This window comes from Geotrypetes seraphini, chromosome 11, assembly GCF_902459505.1.
Source record: "Geotrypetes seraphini chromosome 11, aGeoSer1.1, whole genome shotgun sequence".
In the NCBI taxonomy this organism is placed as follows: Eukaryota; Metazoa; Chordata; class Amphibia; order Gymnophiona; family Dermophiidae; genus Geotrypetes; species Geotrypetes seraphini.
Genome location: NC_047094.1, coordinates 72798351 through 72815301, shown reverse-complemented (window position 1 = coordinate 72815301; position 16951 = coordinate 72798351). Strand labels below are relative to the sequence as shown.

At 41.9% G+C, this 16951-nt stretch overlaps 1 protein-coding gene across 2 annotated transcripts; it reads left to right on the top strand.

Moving 5' to 3' along the window:
• Nucleotides 1-1900: 1900 nt before the first annotated feature.
• On the top strand, nucleotides 1901-13149 carry ZNF575 (zinc finger protein 575). 2 transcript variants are annotated; one of them, XM_033962831.1, is made up of 3 exons: nucleotides 1901-2164; nucleotides 2666-2797; nucleotides 11174-13149. In XM_033962831.1, the coding sequence occupies exons 2-3, from the start codon at nucleotides 2734-2736 to the stop codon at nucleotides 11875-11877; spliced, it is 768 nt and encodes a 255-aa protein (XP_033818722.1). In that variant the 5' UTR covers nucleotides 1901-2164; nucleotides 2666-2733; the 3' UTR covers nucleotides 11878-13149. The 2 variants fall into 2 exon arrangements, with proteins under 2 accessions (XP_033818722.1, XP_033818723.1); XM_033962832.1 differs by having other exon boundaries at nucleotides 2662-2797.
• The last annotated feature ends 3802 nt before the right edge of the window (nucleotides 13150-16951 follow it).

The following is a 16951-nucleotide window of genomic DNA, read 5'->3' as shown; positions in this document are numbered from 1 at the left end:
AACATATACGTCGCATCAACGATGGATATCTTTTAAGGCCAAAACTGGCCAAACCCACACGTAAATCAAAATATCAATAGCAAACATCAATAAACCAAATAAAACATACCAGACCATCGAACACCTCCGTACTGTATTGACTTAAATCACTATTCAGCCAACAACGTATAATATATTCAGGGCACTATTCAGGACTGCATCAAATCAAATATGAATATTCAATACAAACATATTTGCACTTAACTGGCTATGCATTAGTTAGTTCCGCAAACCTGTAAATTCAGTTCCCCTTTTATCAAGCTGCGCGAGAGGCTTTAGTGCGAGCCAGTGTGGTAAATGCTCCAATGCTCATAGAATTCCTATAGGTGACAGAGGACTTAACATGCTAGCCCGAAGTAAAAACTTCTAGCGCAGCTTGATTAAAAAAAAGGGGGTGGAGTCAATGAAGAAGCCCAGATACAGCCTTGCATTGAATTTCCTGCCATAACACTGGCAGAGGTTAGCAAAACGCTGAGCACCATCGGCTGAATATTGATCCCAAAGGATTTCTAATATTTTAGAACCTGGTTGGAATGGGATCGTTTTTTTTCTTTTGAATTTTTTTGTTTGTTTTATTACTTGGTGTTTGAACTGTGGTTTTGTATTATATAGAATAAGTAAAATGCTTTCTGTTTGAATGTAGGTTTCATATTTGATTGCAACTACTTTTAAGTAATTTTTTTTTAATCCACTTTGAAATAAGATGAATGCCCAATATGAATGCCCAAATTAAATGGTGTTATTTAGGATTAAATTAAAAGCAAAATCTATGATCCTCTTTTATCAAGCCGCGTTAGTTGTTTTGTGTTTTTTTAAAAATCGAAGACCGCTGCGGTAAAAGCTCCAACACTTACAGAATTCCTATGAGCATCGGAGCTTTTACCATAGTGGTCTGTGATATAAAACCCTTACGCTGTTTGATAAAAGGGGACCTATATTTGTGAGATAATATAGATTTAAAAGAAAATACCACAGTGTAAACTTTGTTTTAGTACAATGCAATTTATTTTGTGATTTTATGTATTTGGAAGATAAGTACACTAGCTTTCTAGCTAGATTATAAAATAAAACAAATTCAGGGTAGGGGTAAGATGCATTAACAGAGCTGTGTATATGAGTCTCCATATAAGTATAGCAGGGGGTTTTGCAGAGCAAGAGTGAGGTACTTTTGCAGGGTCTTGGTACTGCAACAGTAGGGGTTGCTGCAGAGCAGGACTGAGGTGCATTGGCAGAGTTGTGTGTAAGGATCTCGATTGCTGGAATAGCAGGAAATAGATGCGTTGGCAGAGCTATGTGCTGGTTTCAGTGCTGGAATAGCAGGGCAGGAGTGAGGTACTTTGGCAGAGCTCTGTGTCAGGATTTCCATACCAGAATAGCTAGGGATGCTGTAGGGCAGGAGTGAGGTACATTAGCAGAGTTATGTGTGAGGGTCTCAGTTCTGGAATAAAAGGTGGTGCTGCAATGCAGGACTGAGATGCAAGGGCAGTGCTGTGTGTGTGTGGGGGGGGTGTTCAGTACAGAAATAGTAGGGTATGCTGCAGAGCATTAGCAAATTATGTGAGTAGGTTTGTGGAAGTGTTGTGGTCATGGCATTTGCATAGCCCAGGACAATTGCATATCAGGAGTGAGATGCATTAAGTACCCTGCCCTGCAGATGTCTGCAGTGCACTAATCCCTCTTCAGTTAGTCTTTGTGCACTGCTACAAGCTACATACTTTCCCTCCCCTCCTCCTTGCCATCTGTAAATATATTCTATGATAAATAAATACTAATGTCACAGAGCAGGGATCTGGGTGGGAGGAGAAAGCATTCAGTACTGCTCTGCCTATCCTCCTCCTCCTCCCTTTCTCTCTCTGCTCTGGTTTGGGTCTATGCAGCCGCCATAGAGAAAGTGAAGCATCTGCAGCCCCCACAGCACAGAGAGAAGGGGGTGAAGCACATACGCACACATCTGAAGAAGGGAGCTATGAGATCTCCAAAGCTTTGTAGACTTCTTACACCGATCCGATATTGAGCCTGCCAAGAGCCCAGGAACAAATGGATTCGGTCCTACAGCCTGTCTGCTGGTGGGATGTGGGACTCAGAGAGGACAACACCCGGGGCTGAAGGGGCAATAGAAATGCAGGTGAGCTGGCTAGTCAGAAAGGGGAGGACTGAGTGCCCTGCTGGGCATCTCCTGCCCCTTCCATTGTTTTTCTGAGAGGGGGGAAAGAAGGATGTTTGATCTACCTCAAATCGCATAAATGTGTAAGCATGTAAGAATAAAGAAAAAGAAAAGGAATGTGTGCAGAGGGGTGGACTTAGACCACAAAAACAAGCAGCCAGCTGTAAAGTCAGACTGCAGAGAAACAATTACACACAGTGATAAAGCCAGACAAGGGGCTAGAGAGAGAGAGTAGAACGGCAGGAAGCAAGACCAGTGCACACATGCAAAAGAAAGAACATGGAAAGAGGTGACAGATGTAGAACTAGAAAGAAAGCTGAGGTTTATCTTCTGGTTTGGTAGAAACCCCTGGGAGCTACTTGTGAGATGTATGCCAATATCATATGAGACGGTCTTTATGTTTCTCCTTTCATAGTATAAGATGACAAACAGCCTTTATCTTTTAAAATTGTTCTAAGCCAGCAGGTTTACAAATCCCATGGCTAAGTACATGACCAGTGGTGGAACTTGGAGCCCAACAATCCAGGCATATGCATGAGATGATGAGTAAACAGCAACCCAAGCACACACCCGAGTTGATGAACAGCCCCATGGGTAAGTGATGGCCTTACAAAAGGAAAACAAATAGTCCACTTAGGTTTTAACATTTATTACATCACTGGCCAATGCAATTCATTAATTTGCAGTGTTCTTGCTCTGAATACATTAATACATTCCTAGCTGCTGAATACATTAATACATTCCTAGCTGCTGAAAATATAGAATTTCTACAGACCCACGAGATCTTCGCTTAAGAAGAAAAGAGACTGAAACTGAGGGAAGAGACAGGGCAGCAGAATACCTTTATGTTTCGGGGTCTCACACCAGCTCTGCTCAAACCCTTGTTCCCAGGCAGCTCTTGTCCAAACCCTAACCCAGCTCTGCCCAAGACCAACGCCACCTAGCTCTTGCCCAAACTCTGCCCCCAGCTCCTTTTTCCCATGCCCAGCATTAGATCCTTTCTCCTATTCCTAAGTTATCTTCATGCCCCCTCCTCCCTCCGGCTCTATAAAAAAAAGATGACAGATTGAGATATCTGGGTTTTACTCCATTGCTTTCATTGGAAGAAAAACCTGGATGTCTCAATCCATCCTCATTTTTCTGGAGCCATATGGTAATCCTATCCTTACCCCAGCATCAGACTCCTTCTGCCACTCCAACATTTAGCAGCATAAAGTTCCATTTTGCCATTCCCAGCCTTGTATCAGCCCTCAGCCCCTTTTCCGAGCCTCAGCCTCTACATCAGACCCATTCCAAGCCCCAGCTCCCTTCTTCCATCTGTCCTACTTCAGTCCCCAGCCTCTGTAACAGAAATATTACCTCTCCCCCTCCCCCCATGGTCTAGTATTTCCCCCCACTTTTCACTCCTCCATGATCCATTTTTCCCCTCCCCCCAATCTAATAATTTCACCCTGTCTTCTCATCCACGTCCCTAAGTGGTCCAATTTCTTTCTCTCTGCTTCCATGTCCCCCCAATGTGGATCATCTCCCACTCTTTCCCATTTACCCTGTGGCCAAGCATCTCCCTCTTCCCCCAATGTAGTCCAGTCTCTCCCCCTCTCTTTCCTGTCCTCTGTGGTCTAGCATCTCCCCATCTCTCCTCTTTCTCACCTGTGATCCTAAATTAATCCCCCTCTTACACATTCTCCTCAAATCTCTTTCCTTGTTGCAGCTATGAAAGCAAAAGCAGCAAAAAGACTAATTAAGGGGCCCTAGAACCCTGGCTTTCCCATTCCCCTGGAAGCAGCAATTCCCCTAAAACAGCAGTCTTGTGAAACAGTGAATCCTGTTAGAAATTTTCAAGGTGCTTCCACAATACAAGCTTAGGTGGTTGAGCTATGCATTGCTTTTGTGATAATGATTTTCGTTGGAAAATTGCCTGAAATATCCTTTTCATGGGAACCTTAATATGACCTCATCTGTTAGGTTTTCATAATTCTCTGTGTTTTGAAGATCGATAAGTTACTCTATATAAAAGTTATTTTGTGTTTCAAAGTGGATCCATTTTTCTTGATGATGACGATAGAGAGGCACCAGCCTTATGTCATGTTTGTCGACTAAGAGCATTATTTTTGCTGAGGTCCTTTTTATCCACTTTTTAATTTCTAAATTCAAAGTATGAGTTATTGATATTAGTAACCCTATAACACTGATTTAGAACTGAATTTGGTTTTGATTTTCTGATTTCAATTACCCTAGTACTGACAGGATAAAAGTCATATCAGGAAATACCAGGGTGGTAAAGTTCCTAGATAGAATAAATTATTACTTCATATAGAAGGTGGTTCAGGAACAAACAAGAAGGGGAGCTACTTTAGATCTAGTCTTTAATGGAATGCAAGACTTTTTTTTTTTTTAATTCTTTATTCATTTTTAAACTTTCATCAAGTGTACAAAAATTCATAATAAACACAATTAATCTGAGCACTTGAACATCTTATCATTATAATCTATAAGTAGAAATGTAACCCTCTCCCTACCTTCCCTCAAAGCCCATTATTCATTATAAGATCATACTTGAAACCCTCCCCCACCCAATATTAAATGGTGTATAATTAATAGAAAAATGACATCTAATCATGACAAAAAGATGTTAATGGCCCCCATATTTTAATAAAATTTTTATAATTTGGAATATATGGAATGCAAGACTTGATGTGAGTGGTAATGGCGTTGAGTCCACTTGGCAATATGATCATGATCAAAATTTGTGTTAATAACTGGAGTGAATATACTAAGGAAATCTATTGCCCTAGCATTTAAATGTCAAAAGGTCAACTATGATAAAATAAGGGAAATGGTTTGAAAAAAAACTAAAAGGAGCAGTTGCAAGGTTAAGAGTTTAAATCATGCATGGACAATGTTAAAAATGCCATCTTGAAAGCCCAGATCAGATGTATTTCACATATCAAAAAAGTTGGAAAGAAGGTCAAATAACAGCAGATATGGTTAAAATGTGACATAAAAGAACATAAGAATATAAGAATTGCTGCTGCTGGGTCAGACCAGTGGTCCATCATGCCCAGCAGTCCACTACTGCAGCAGCCCTTAGGTCTAAGACCAGTGCCCTAATTGAGTCTAGCCTTACCCTGCGTACGTTCTGGTTCAGCAGGAACTTGTCTAACTTTGTCTTGAATCCCTGGAGGGTGTTTTTCCCTATAAAGGGACTTTTAGAGTCAAAAGAACATCTTTTTAAAAATGGGAAAAGGATCAAAATAAATAAAACAGGAAGCAGCATAAGTGCTGGCATGTTAGATGCAAAGTATTGATAAAGAAGTTTGCCATAGAAGCAAATACTTATTAGTAAAACCTTTTTTCAGATATATTAGAAGCTGAAAGTCTGTGAGGGAGTCTGTGGGACTGTTCGATTGTCAAGCAGTAAAAGGAGCACTTAGGAAAAACAAAGCCATAGTAAAGAGACTAATTGAATTCTTTGCTTTGATCTTAACTGAAGCGAATGATTAATGTTAAGCGCTGTGTACATCTACTACTAGTATTAATTATTTCTATAGCGCTACCAGACACACGCAGAGCTGCACAGAGACACAAGAAGAAAACAGTCCTTGCTCGAAAGAACTTACAATCTAAACAGACAAGACAGACAAACAGGATGTTATGGATACAATTAAGGGAACGGTTAATCAGCTGGCTGGGTTGGAGGGCAGAGGAGTAGGGTTAAGGACTGAAGGCTGTGATATAGAAATGATAAGTAGAAGTAGTAGCAGTAATAATAGGATGTAAAGAAGCTAGCCAGATCAGAAATGGTATATAAAGATGATGACACAGAGGAACTGAAAAAAATATCAATGAACCTGGAAGATGTGATAAGCCAAATCTACAAGTAAAAAGAGCAGCAAATCACCGGAACCAGATGGTATTGGTATATACTCCAGACCACTGAATGAATTGGTATATACTCTAAGCACTGAATGAATTAAAAAATGATTTGCAGATCTATTAGTAATCTGTGACCTATCATTAAAATTGTCCATGATATCTGAAGATTGAAAGGAGGTCATTGTAATGCCAATTTTTTAAAAGGTTTCTGTGGTGATCTGGGAAACTACAGACTGGTAAGCATGAATTCAGCTAAGGGAAGTCTTGCCTCACTAATGTGTCACATTTGTTTGAAGTTGTGAATAAACATGTGGATAAAGGTGAGCTAGTTGACATAAAGGGACATTTTTAAAAATGACATCCAAATCTGAGTTTGGATGTTTTGTGGAAAACACACAAATATCTAATACCAAATGTGCTCATTTTCAAAACTGCAAAATGTTTATCTTGTTTTTTCTAAAATGTCATGTTTTGTTATATGTGTTCTTACAAGGGGCATTCAATGATTTATCTCAGTATGAAAGAAAGTAGCAATTGTATTGAAACAAGTCTGTGCATGTTGTTATATGTCTCATGGTTACTCATGCACATTTGCTGCTCAGTGCGAGTCTAAAATTCCAAGAGACAGGATGTCAGGAGAGTCCTTGTGTGAATCCAAGTAAGAAAATGCTAGATTTGGAGCACAGTTCAGTGATAAAAATTTCTCTTGTAGAGATAGACCTGGGAGTTCCAAGATGGCGGCAGCTTACCTTTGGTGTCTCTGAGGTCGATCTAAGCAGGAGCAATTTTTCTTGTTTCCCAGCGTTTCCTCATCGTGGCAAATATGCCACATTCAAAGCAAAAGGGAGCTGTTCGTCCCGAGCCCCCTGCAGCACGAACTTCTACTCCCTCACAACGCTCCATGTTCGAGTTCGTCGGAGTTGGTTCCCCGACTATCGGTGGAGAGTCCGGCAGTTCCCCAGCTGGATGAGAGGCTGTGACTTTGGACTGGGAGGTTTCTCTCTCCCCCTGATGTCTGAGCCACCGCCGCCCACGGCGTTCATCGCTGCTGAGCCGGGTGTGTCTCCCGATGTGACTTCTTTGAGGGAGACCCTGGCAGCAGGGGCTGTAGCCGCACGGAAATTGCTGGAGGGAGGAAAAATCATGGAGATAGCTCCTCAAGAAAGAAAACCTGCGGCGGTATCGTTAGAAAGCATTTGGGAGGCTCTCACGAAGATCAATACTACAGTTTCCAACTCTTCTAGAGAAATTGCAGCACTCGTGAGTACAGTTAATGCCTTGGGGGAAAAACTGCAAGGTACTACAGAGCAATTTAATAAGGAAATTTCTCAGGTTAAATCTCAAGTTTCTGATTTACAGAACCTATCTTCAGATCTGGTTAAAGACAAACTAAATTTGAACAGGAAAATAGAACTGGAAAATTATAATAGATTAAATGTGCGGATTCTCAATTTTCCTCAAGCTACTCGAGTGCCGCCTATAGAAATTTTAAGGAAATACCTCATTGAAGTTTTAAAATACTCATCTGATCTAATTACACCAGTTAATTGGGTATACTATATTCCTTCAAAGAAACAGATAGGAGCTACTCCTGAACTAGGAGCAGCCGTGGAACAATGTCACCTTTTGACTTTTGGACTGTTGTACAGGCGATGGTCTTGTCGAGGCTTGACTACTGCAATGCCCTGTACCTCGGAATAATTAAGACTAGGTGCAGGGCATTGCAAGTAGTACAAAATGCTGCGGCCAGATTGATAACAGGAATGTCGAAATATGCTCATAATACACCTTACCTTCGACAGTTACACTGGCTGCCAGTGGCATTTAGAGTTCAGTATAAGGTAGTGATGATTTGCCATCAATATCTATATGGTACAATCCCAGAATTTTTCAAGAGCAAGATGACTAATTATCAACCTAAAAGATAATTGCGTTCTGATAATTCTGCTCTGTTAATGGTGAATGCCAATCCAAAATATGTAGAAACCAGCGCAATGACTTTTGTTGTGCAGGGGTAAAATTATGGAACTCACTTGTAGGGCAGATATGGAAATATGCTGAGAGAGGTACATTTAGGAAACTACTTAAAACGCAACTGTTTGTAAATGCCTTTTTATAGGGTCTGATTTCTTCCGATTGTAGATTTTCTGAGGATCTAATCATTGATGTTTATTAGTCTTTTAATTTGTTTTAAATTTATGTATGTAATTTTTTGTAAACCATCTAGGTTTAAGACAGTATAGACATTTTAAAATAAATAATACTATTTGGGTTTTTGCCAAGTATTTGTAACCTGAACGGCCAACTATTGGAAACAGGATACTGGGTTAGATGAACCTTTGGTCTGATCCAGTAGGGCAGCTCTTATGTTCTGATGTGATTCTTTTAATGTGCCAAGAAAAGAAGTAAATGGGTACCGTGGTAGCAGCCTACAAATACCTAGAGCCTAGTTTTAATCTGCCTCTGGAAACTCCTTTCTAGACTGGACAATGATGGTCCTGCTGCAGACTGTAAGGAACCCAACCGCAATTTCATTGGTTCCTCCCCACCAGGCTTTCCTGCTGTTCAAAATCTCCTCATCGTCTGCTCTGCTAGGAAGGTGGTGGGAATAGAGAGATTGCGATGACTAGGGTTATAGGATTATTTCATAATCAATTTATATTATATTTTGGTATCACTGTACCTTCAAACTACTTTTCTTTTCATTTAGTAATTTTTTTAACCCTTTTTTTCTTTTTATCACAAACCCAATTAATAAACCCTCAAGTGATAAACTAGGAGGATGGTATAACATACACAATGGGCATAGGACCTCACATAACATACATTATCCCAAGTCCGCATTCTGTTCAATGTTCAACCAATAATCATTTTACACCATTACCTTCATCCCATCCCTTATCTTTTTATGGTTTTTGTAATTAATGTGTGTCTGTGCTTCAATAATATTCAAATTTATCAATCAAGCTACTTCATGAATAAACTGTTATATACTTTCTCAGATTAAAGCTTTGGTTTTCAAATCAGCAATACTTATCTTATGCAGCAAACTGCTGGTCCAACATTGGTTCAATAAGCTTAAACTGCCCGACGCTCCGGTTTCACTCGAGCGTTTCAGTCAACTGACCTTCATCGGGGAATATCATTGTTGCTAGGACTGGTGCAGCGGTTCGTGCGCTGGATAAAAACTGAGAAAGTATATAACAATTTATTCATGAAGAAAAAAAAAGGATAAAAAAACATTACTAAATGAAAAATTGTTAGAAGGTACAGTGATACCAAAATATAATATAAATTGATTATGAAATAATCCTTTAACCCTAGCCATCACAATTAATTTATTCTTGGGTTGGATTTTAATTAGAAAGAGAGATGTTTCTCTATGTAGAAATAGAAAGAGACAGGGCCAGGAACCAGCATATCTAGAGCCCTGGATCAGTGTTTCCCAAGTTGGTCCTGGAGTACCCCTTGCCAGTCAGGTTTTCAGAACATCAAATTTCAAGTTTATTTAAATTTTAACATACCGACCATCGACATGTTAAAATAAATTTTAGAAGGGGGATATGAGGAGAAACTGTGAAGATTAAATAGACAAATTACAATTACGAACATGAGTTTGAGGGTGAAGAGGGAGGAAAAGTTAATAATTACATTGTTAATACAAATTAATTAAGGGGAAGGGGGGCGTGGAATAAAACACCAGGAAAGAAAAGAGGATCGCTTCTTAAAAGCGGTTCGTTTAATATACTGCTATGCTGTTGGAAAAAGAAATATTTAGATGCTATGGTATGCGACTTGGAATAAAAACGTTTTTAGTTTAGTCTTGAATTTATCGAGTGAGTTTTCATGGCGGAGTTGAGGTGGCATGGCGTTCCATAAAGTTGGAGCTACAACGGAAAAATTAATATTTCTAGTGTAGTAGAATTCCTTGATAGAAGGTATGGTCAATAAATTCCGATCTAAGGGTCCGGGAAGAGCAATAGGGGAAGATACATTTATCAAGAAAGGATGGGAGGCGCAAACGTTTGATTTTAAAGATCATCAGTAAAGTTTTATAAGTGATACGATGTATTATGGGTAGGAATATGCATGAAAGAGATCTGCATACATTGGAGGCAGTGTATGAAAATCAATTTCATGCATGATCAATATGGAAATTCTGAAAACCTGAATGGCAAGGGGATACTCTAAGGCTGACTTGGGAAACATCGCCCTAGATTGCTGAGCCATATATACAAAATAATCCCCCTTGATTAAGCTCAACACTAGCTCTTCCTGCTGGAGTACAAGCCAGTCTCTGTGCACTCCCTGGGGATTCAGGATTAGGGGGAGGGCATGTGGGAGTGCATCCCTCTTTGAGGACTACGGGATCAGAGTGTGCATGTGGAAGGAAAAGAGGGGGACAGAGAGGGAGAAGTGAAGGAATGAAAGGTGCAGGAGGGGAATCTATAAAAGGAAGGAGGTGAATAGAAGGAGAGAAGGAAGATAATGTGAGTGGAGAGGGAAAGTGAAGGGATAAAAGAAGAAAATGGATAAGAAAGAAGGGGTGACAGGATGGTAAAAGGAAGAGGAATACGTGGGTGTAAATGAGAGATAGTGTGCCACACATACACCCCCCCACCCCCCACAGTCTCCTCAGGTGACTAATGCTAAGAAAAGAGAGGGGAGATAGGAAGCAGGTTATATTTCAAATTCCTGGAAACTGCCTCTTTCTCCTGCATTTTATTTCACCCAAAATAATGTAATTCTTTCATCAGCAAAACTCAGAGGGGGAACCCTCCTGCTCAGCAGACTCTTTTTCAAGGACACCCCCCCAAGCTGGTCCTCTCAGCAAGTTAAATTTTTGTCAAGTGGGGATTTAGGGAGCCCCTGGCTTAAGTGGATGGAACTTGCTTGGCCACAGAAGGCATTATCTTATTGTAAATTTCTAAGTAAAAAAAAAAAAATCAAATGAAACATTTAGAGCTTCTCTTATCTGCAGGTTTGCTGTACACAGGAATCATTTTCTATCCACCAGAATACTGTATTACTGTATTTCTGTGTTTGGGTTTTGAATTGTTCATTGTCCCTAAATATTTAATTTGAACATTTCAGGAGACCTATCACACAAGGAAAATGGCGAGTCATGCCAGACAAAGGAAAGTGATGATGGGCAGCACCGGATTCTATCTGTCTCTGGTTGCCACAGAAGCTGGAGGGCCCCCACAAGGCGCCGAAGAACAGATCCTGCCAAAGAACGGCTCTACAAGTGCACCGACTGTGAAAAGAGGTTCCTTTACCCCTCCAAGTTGGCCACCCATCGCTGGACACACTCAACAGAGCGGCCTTACAAATGCAGTGAGTGTCCCAAGAGCTTCAGTTACCCTTCAAAGCTGGCTGCACACTGCCAGACCCACACGGGCGAGAGGCCATACACATGCAGCCAGTGTCAAAAGGGTTTCAGTCACCGTTCCAAGTTAGCTGCTCATCACTGGATCCATACCAAAGAGCGGCCCTACAAATGCAGTGAGTGTCCCAAAAGCTTCTGTTACCCCTCCAAGCTGGCTGCCCACCGCCAGACCCACACCGGTGAAAGGCCCTATACATGCAGCCAGTGTGAGAAAAGTTTCTGTTATCCTTCCAAATTGGCTGCCCACAAACAGATCCACACGGTGGTGGCGGCAGGAGGAGCACCCTTCCCCTGCACTGAGTGTGGGAAGAGTTTCCGTCAACTGAGAAATCTGCAGCTGCATCAGTGTAACCATAAAAGAGAGAACCTTGGGGAAAGGGAGAAAGAATTTGAAAGCCAGGAGGGCTAGGGACTCACTAAGGCATATATGTCAAGAGAGAATAACTAGGTAGGAAACAGAACAGCATGAGAAAGAGTTCTATTTCATTGCAGCATCTGAGGAATGAGCGAGACTCTTGCAGCATGTAAGTACAGGGATGAGAGAAATAAATGAGACTCCACTGCAGGTCTGGGATGAGTGACACTCCATTGCAATATGTGAGATCAGTGAGGTGAGGAATGAGCAAGGCCAGCTCTACTGCTGAATGACTGTTTTTCACGCATGGCCCTACCTTTAAGCCCCTACTGACTGCAAATGAGGTCCTACAATGAGTCTTTGCATGTGACCCCCCACATCCCTCTGTATCCCTTGTGGTTGTCTTTGGAAATGAGTGAGACTCCATTGCAGAATATGAGGTCAGTGATGGGAGAAATGAGTAAGACTCCTTCACAGCTTGTGAAATCAGTGATGGGAGGAATGCGTGAGACTTCATTGCAGTGTGTGAGGTCAGTGATGGAAGGAATGAATGAGATGCCATTGCAATGAGTGATGTCGGTAATGGGAGGAATGAGTAAAATGTCAACCTGGTGGAAACCTGGAGCTCTTCTGTTCTTCCCCCACCACTCCCTGATTTTTAGCAAGTCTGTTATCCTGCCTCTGTTGAATCCCTTTTGGCTTTTTGTTTTTTTGTTAAATATCTATCCATGTCCTCTGGAATGTAAGGAAAAAAAATTCTCTATCTGCTCAACCTCTCTGCACCACAACTTCTGTGAGAGAAATACAAGGATGGAAAACACTGCCCCCTAGAGCTGTGATACAGTAAAACCTCCTGTGCAAAGCCAAGACTGTTAGGAGTGATGCTAGAAGGATAACACGCCACTTAACAAAAGCCACAAGTGGAGAACAAATTCAAGATTGACTAAACATGCCTCAGTGTGGCAAGGGTTATATAGTCATAAGAATAGCAAGTTGAGGTCCTGTTCCCTTTGAGGCTCCTTTCCCTGTGGCTCTGCTGTACATAGGCTGCATCCCGCGATGGATGATTTATACTGCAGCACACAGAAGGCCTGTCTGATACAGCACAAAGTTAGGAGCATCATGGAGATCGCGTGTGAAAGGAAACTATCATACCTAAGTCACTATAGAATAGACTGTCATTCCTGCTGAAATCTGTGTTTAACACAGTGCAGCTACTCATATGGCACAAGGCATCAATCTTTGTGAAGCTGTCAGGCTGTTTCCCATTACTCAGTGTTTCTAGGCATCCTAAACAGTTTGGAGCTGACAGAAAAAATAAAAACTTTTCTAATGTGTCCTATTACTGATGTTCCCTAGGTTGGTTTTATTTCAGATACCATATAGTTTCTTATATCAATACAATACCATGTCTTATATATCACAATTTTCTTCTAGGAATCTATGCGGTTTACAATATGATTTGGATCAAGTTCTTAAGTTCCATTGTTAGCATGAATCTTTAGTTTAGGAAGAGCGTGGAGGGTTCAAAGAGACGTCTTTAGTTTCTTTTTGGAATTCAAGGTAGCTGATGAGTTGTCTTAGGTGTATCGGCAGTTTGTTCTAAATGAGAGGTCCTTGGTACTCGAAGGTGGACTCAGATATCTTCTTTCTTTGTATTTGATGAGAAGGGAATGACAGTTTGTAGTGTTGCGTGGTGCATGAATTGAAAAAGAGTGTGAGACTTTAATGATCGAAGTAAGTCCCTCTGAGTTCTCTCCATGTATCGCTTTATGGACCATGTATGCCATCTTAAACTATGCTTCTCTGTAGCCAGTATAGCTGTTTTAACAGTGGACTTGCCCTTTCGTAGCGGCGGTGGCGTACCTAGCATATGTGACACCCGGGGACCATCATTTTTTGACACCCCCCATCTATATGAAAAATATGATTTTTAGTAACAATCCACAAATCGCACAACAAGAGTGTACCTAGGAAAAGGCAGCATCTTAAACATTGCAGTGAGCACTAGAACACCAACACATATTGTAAAACTAAACAAGCCAGATCCTGCACAGTCAATTGATCCTGCACAGTCGATGCTATCAGAAAGCCATGTCCCTTTCATACACACAGACGGATATACCCTCGCCCAATATGGAATAATCAAACTAAAAATAGAAATATTTAGAAAAAAGTTAAACTGAACTGCCAAGAAACCAGACTCTGCATACAATGCAACACCACAACACCACAAAAACAGTAATACATGTCCTCTAATACTGTGCAAAATATAAAGACAGTAGATGTAAATTTGAAAAAACTGATATATAAAATAAAAATAAAACAAATAATGAGAAATAAGAAAATACCATTTTATTGGACTAATCCCCATAAGCTTGGTTTCCATCCCCACAAACCACCTGATTCCATCCACACAATCCTTGAATTGTTTTATATTGAAATTATTATATTAAAGTATAAAAAGAAACAATAGTCTGTACAATTGACAATTTATAAATCAGCGTCTTTTCCCCACTCTCTCTTCCCCATTTCCCTTCAGTGTCCTCAGCCCACTCTCTCTCCACTTTCCTTCAACGCATGCACATAAAAACAAGCAAGTAATTTTATATCATTTTCATTCTATTCATTCATAGAAATTAAAGTCTAAATAATGCCAATCACATAACAAAACATGATTTTACAAAAATAATTCCCTGCACAGTCAAGCCTGCAAGGATTACTAGATGTCTTTCAGCAGCTCCCCTCCCTCCCTTACCTTCGTGGCCAAGTCAAAATGATCTATCAACAATAAAATTTTAAAAACACAAAGCACACTGTACGCAGAGAAAATGTTAATTATCATTTATATTCCGCGGGTTTTCAAAGAGGTCAAGGCAGATGACTTTATACAATGTCACCTCAGTAACAACTATACAAAAATAGACAAATATACTCCCTCCCTTTTTAATAAACCCGATAGCGTTTTTAGCGCAGGGAGCTGCGCTGAATGTCCCACGCTGCTCTCGACGCTCATAGGCTCCCTGCACTAAAAACTGCTATTGCGGTTTAGTAAAAGGGGGGCCATAGTGCAAAATATAGACAGCATATATAAATTCTCAAAACGGACACATTTTGATCACTAAATTGAAAATAAAATCATTTTTCCTACCTTTGGTAATTTCATCAGTCTCTGGTTGCACTTTATTCTTCTGATTGTGCATCCAATATTTCTTCCTTTCTTTCAGCCTCCTGTATGCTTCCTCTCCTCCAGACCTCATTCCCTCCCCCAACATTTTCTTTGTTTCATCCTGCCCCCTTCTTTCTTTCTCTCTCCATGCCCCCTTCCTTTCTCTTTCACCCTGCCCCCTTCTTTCTTTCTCTCTCCATGCCCCCTTTCTTTCTCTGTCTCTCCGTGCTCCATTTCTTTCTTTCTTTCTCTCTCCATAAGAACATAAGAATTTGCTACCACTGGGTCAGACCAGAAGTCCATCGCGCCCAGCGGTCCGCTCCCGCGGCGGCCCATCAGGTCTGTGACCTGTGAAGTGATTCCTGACCTCTACATCTATCTATAACCCTCAATCCCCTCATCCTTTAGGAACCTATCTAAACCTTCCTTGAAACCCTGTAGTGTGCTCTGGCCTATCACAACCTCTGGAAGCGCGTTCCATGTGTCCACCACCCTCTGGGTAAAAAAGAACTTCCTCGCATTTGTTCTAAACCTGTCCCCTCTCAATTTCTCCGAGTGACCCCTTGTACTTGTGGTTCCCCACAGTCTGAAGAATCTGTCCCTGTCCACCTTCTCTATGCCCCTCAGGATTTTGAAGGTTTCTATCATGTCACCTCTAAGTCTCCGCTTTTCCAGGGAGAACAGCCCCAGCATTTTCAACCTGTCAGCGTATGAAAAGTTTTCCATACCATTTACCAGTTTAGTTGCTCTCCTCTGGACCCCCCTCAAGTACTGCCATGTCCTTTTTGAGGTACGGTGACCAGTACTGGACACAGTACTCCAGATGTGGGCGCACCATTGCACGATATAGTGGCATGAAGACTTCCTTCGTCCTGGTCGCGATACCCTTTTTAATGATACCCAACATTCTGTTCGCTTTCTTTAAGGCTGTCGCACATTGTGCTGATGCTTTCAATGTTGTGTCCACCATCACCCCCAGGTCTCTTTCAAGGTTGCTCACCCCTAGCAGTGATCCTCCCATTTTGTAGCTGAACATTGGGTTCTTTTTCCCTACATGCATGACCTTGCATTTCTCTATGTTAAAACTCATCTGCCACTTTTTTGCCCACTCTTCCAGTCTTGTTAGGTCTCTTTGCAGGTCTTTGCAGTCTTCCGTGTTTCTAACCCTGCTGCAGAGTTTGGTGTCATCAGCAAATTTAATAACCTCACATTTCGTCCTCGTCTCCAGGTCATTGATAAATATATTGAACAGGAGCGGTCCCAGCACCGACCCCTGTGGAACTCCGCTCGTGACCCATTGCCAGTCTGAGTAATGGCCCTTTACTCCAACCCTCTGTTTCCTGCCTGCCAGCCAGTGTTTGATCCATTGGTGGACATCCCCCTGCACACCGTGGCTCCCCCTGCACCCCGTGGCCCCCTTTCTTTCTCTATGTCTTTCTTTCTCTCTCTCTCTCCCTATGCCCCATTTTTTTCTTTCTTTCTTTGTTTCACCCTGCCCCCTTTCTTTCTTTCTGGCTCCCTGCCCCCCCTTTCTTTCTTTCTGGCTCCCTGTCCCACCTTTATTTCTTTCTGGCTCCCTGTCTCCCCCCCTTTCTTTTTCTTTCTCCCTGCCCTCCCCCATGCTATCGCCATTGGGAAACATGCTGCTGCCACTGGCCATCGGGAACAGGCCGGCTCAAGTTTGCCCTGCTTCTCTTCCCCGCAGGGCCTACCAACTCTTGCCGCCGTCAATTCTAATGTCGGAGAGGATGTTCCGGGCCAGCCAGGCAGTGATTGGCTGGCCCAGAACGTCCTCTCTGACGTCAGAATTGATGTCGGGCGGCGAGAATTGGTCGGCTGCAGGGAGGGAGAACTCGGCGCCGGCCTGTTCCCGATGGCCAGTGGCAGCCTTTCCCCGGCGGCAGCCAGCTGTGCACGCCCTTGGGGCATGCACCCGGGGCGGACCCCCCCCCCCCCTTG

Excerpts from the sequence above, each read along its gene's own strand:
- ZNF575 (XM_033962831.1), top strand. The coding sequence starts at position 2,734 with ATGCATGAGATGATGAGTAAACAGCAACCCAAGCACACACCCGAGTTG. Across the intron at positions 2,798-11,173 it reads GTTGATGAACAGCCCCATGG|GAGACCTATCACACAAGGAA; the intron begins GTAAGTGATGGC and ends TGAACATTTCAG.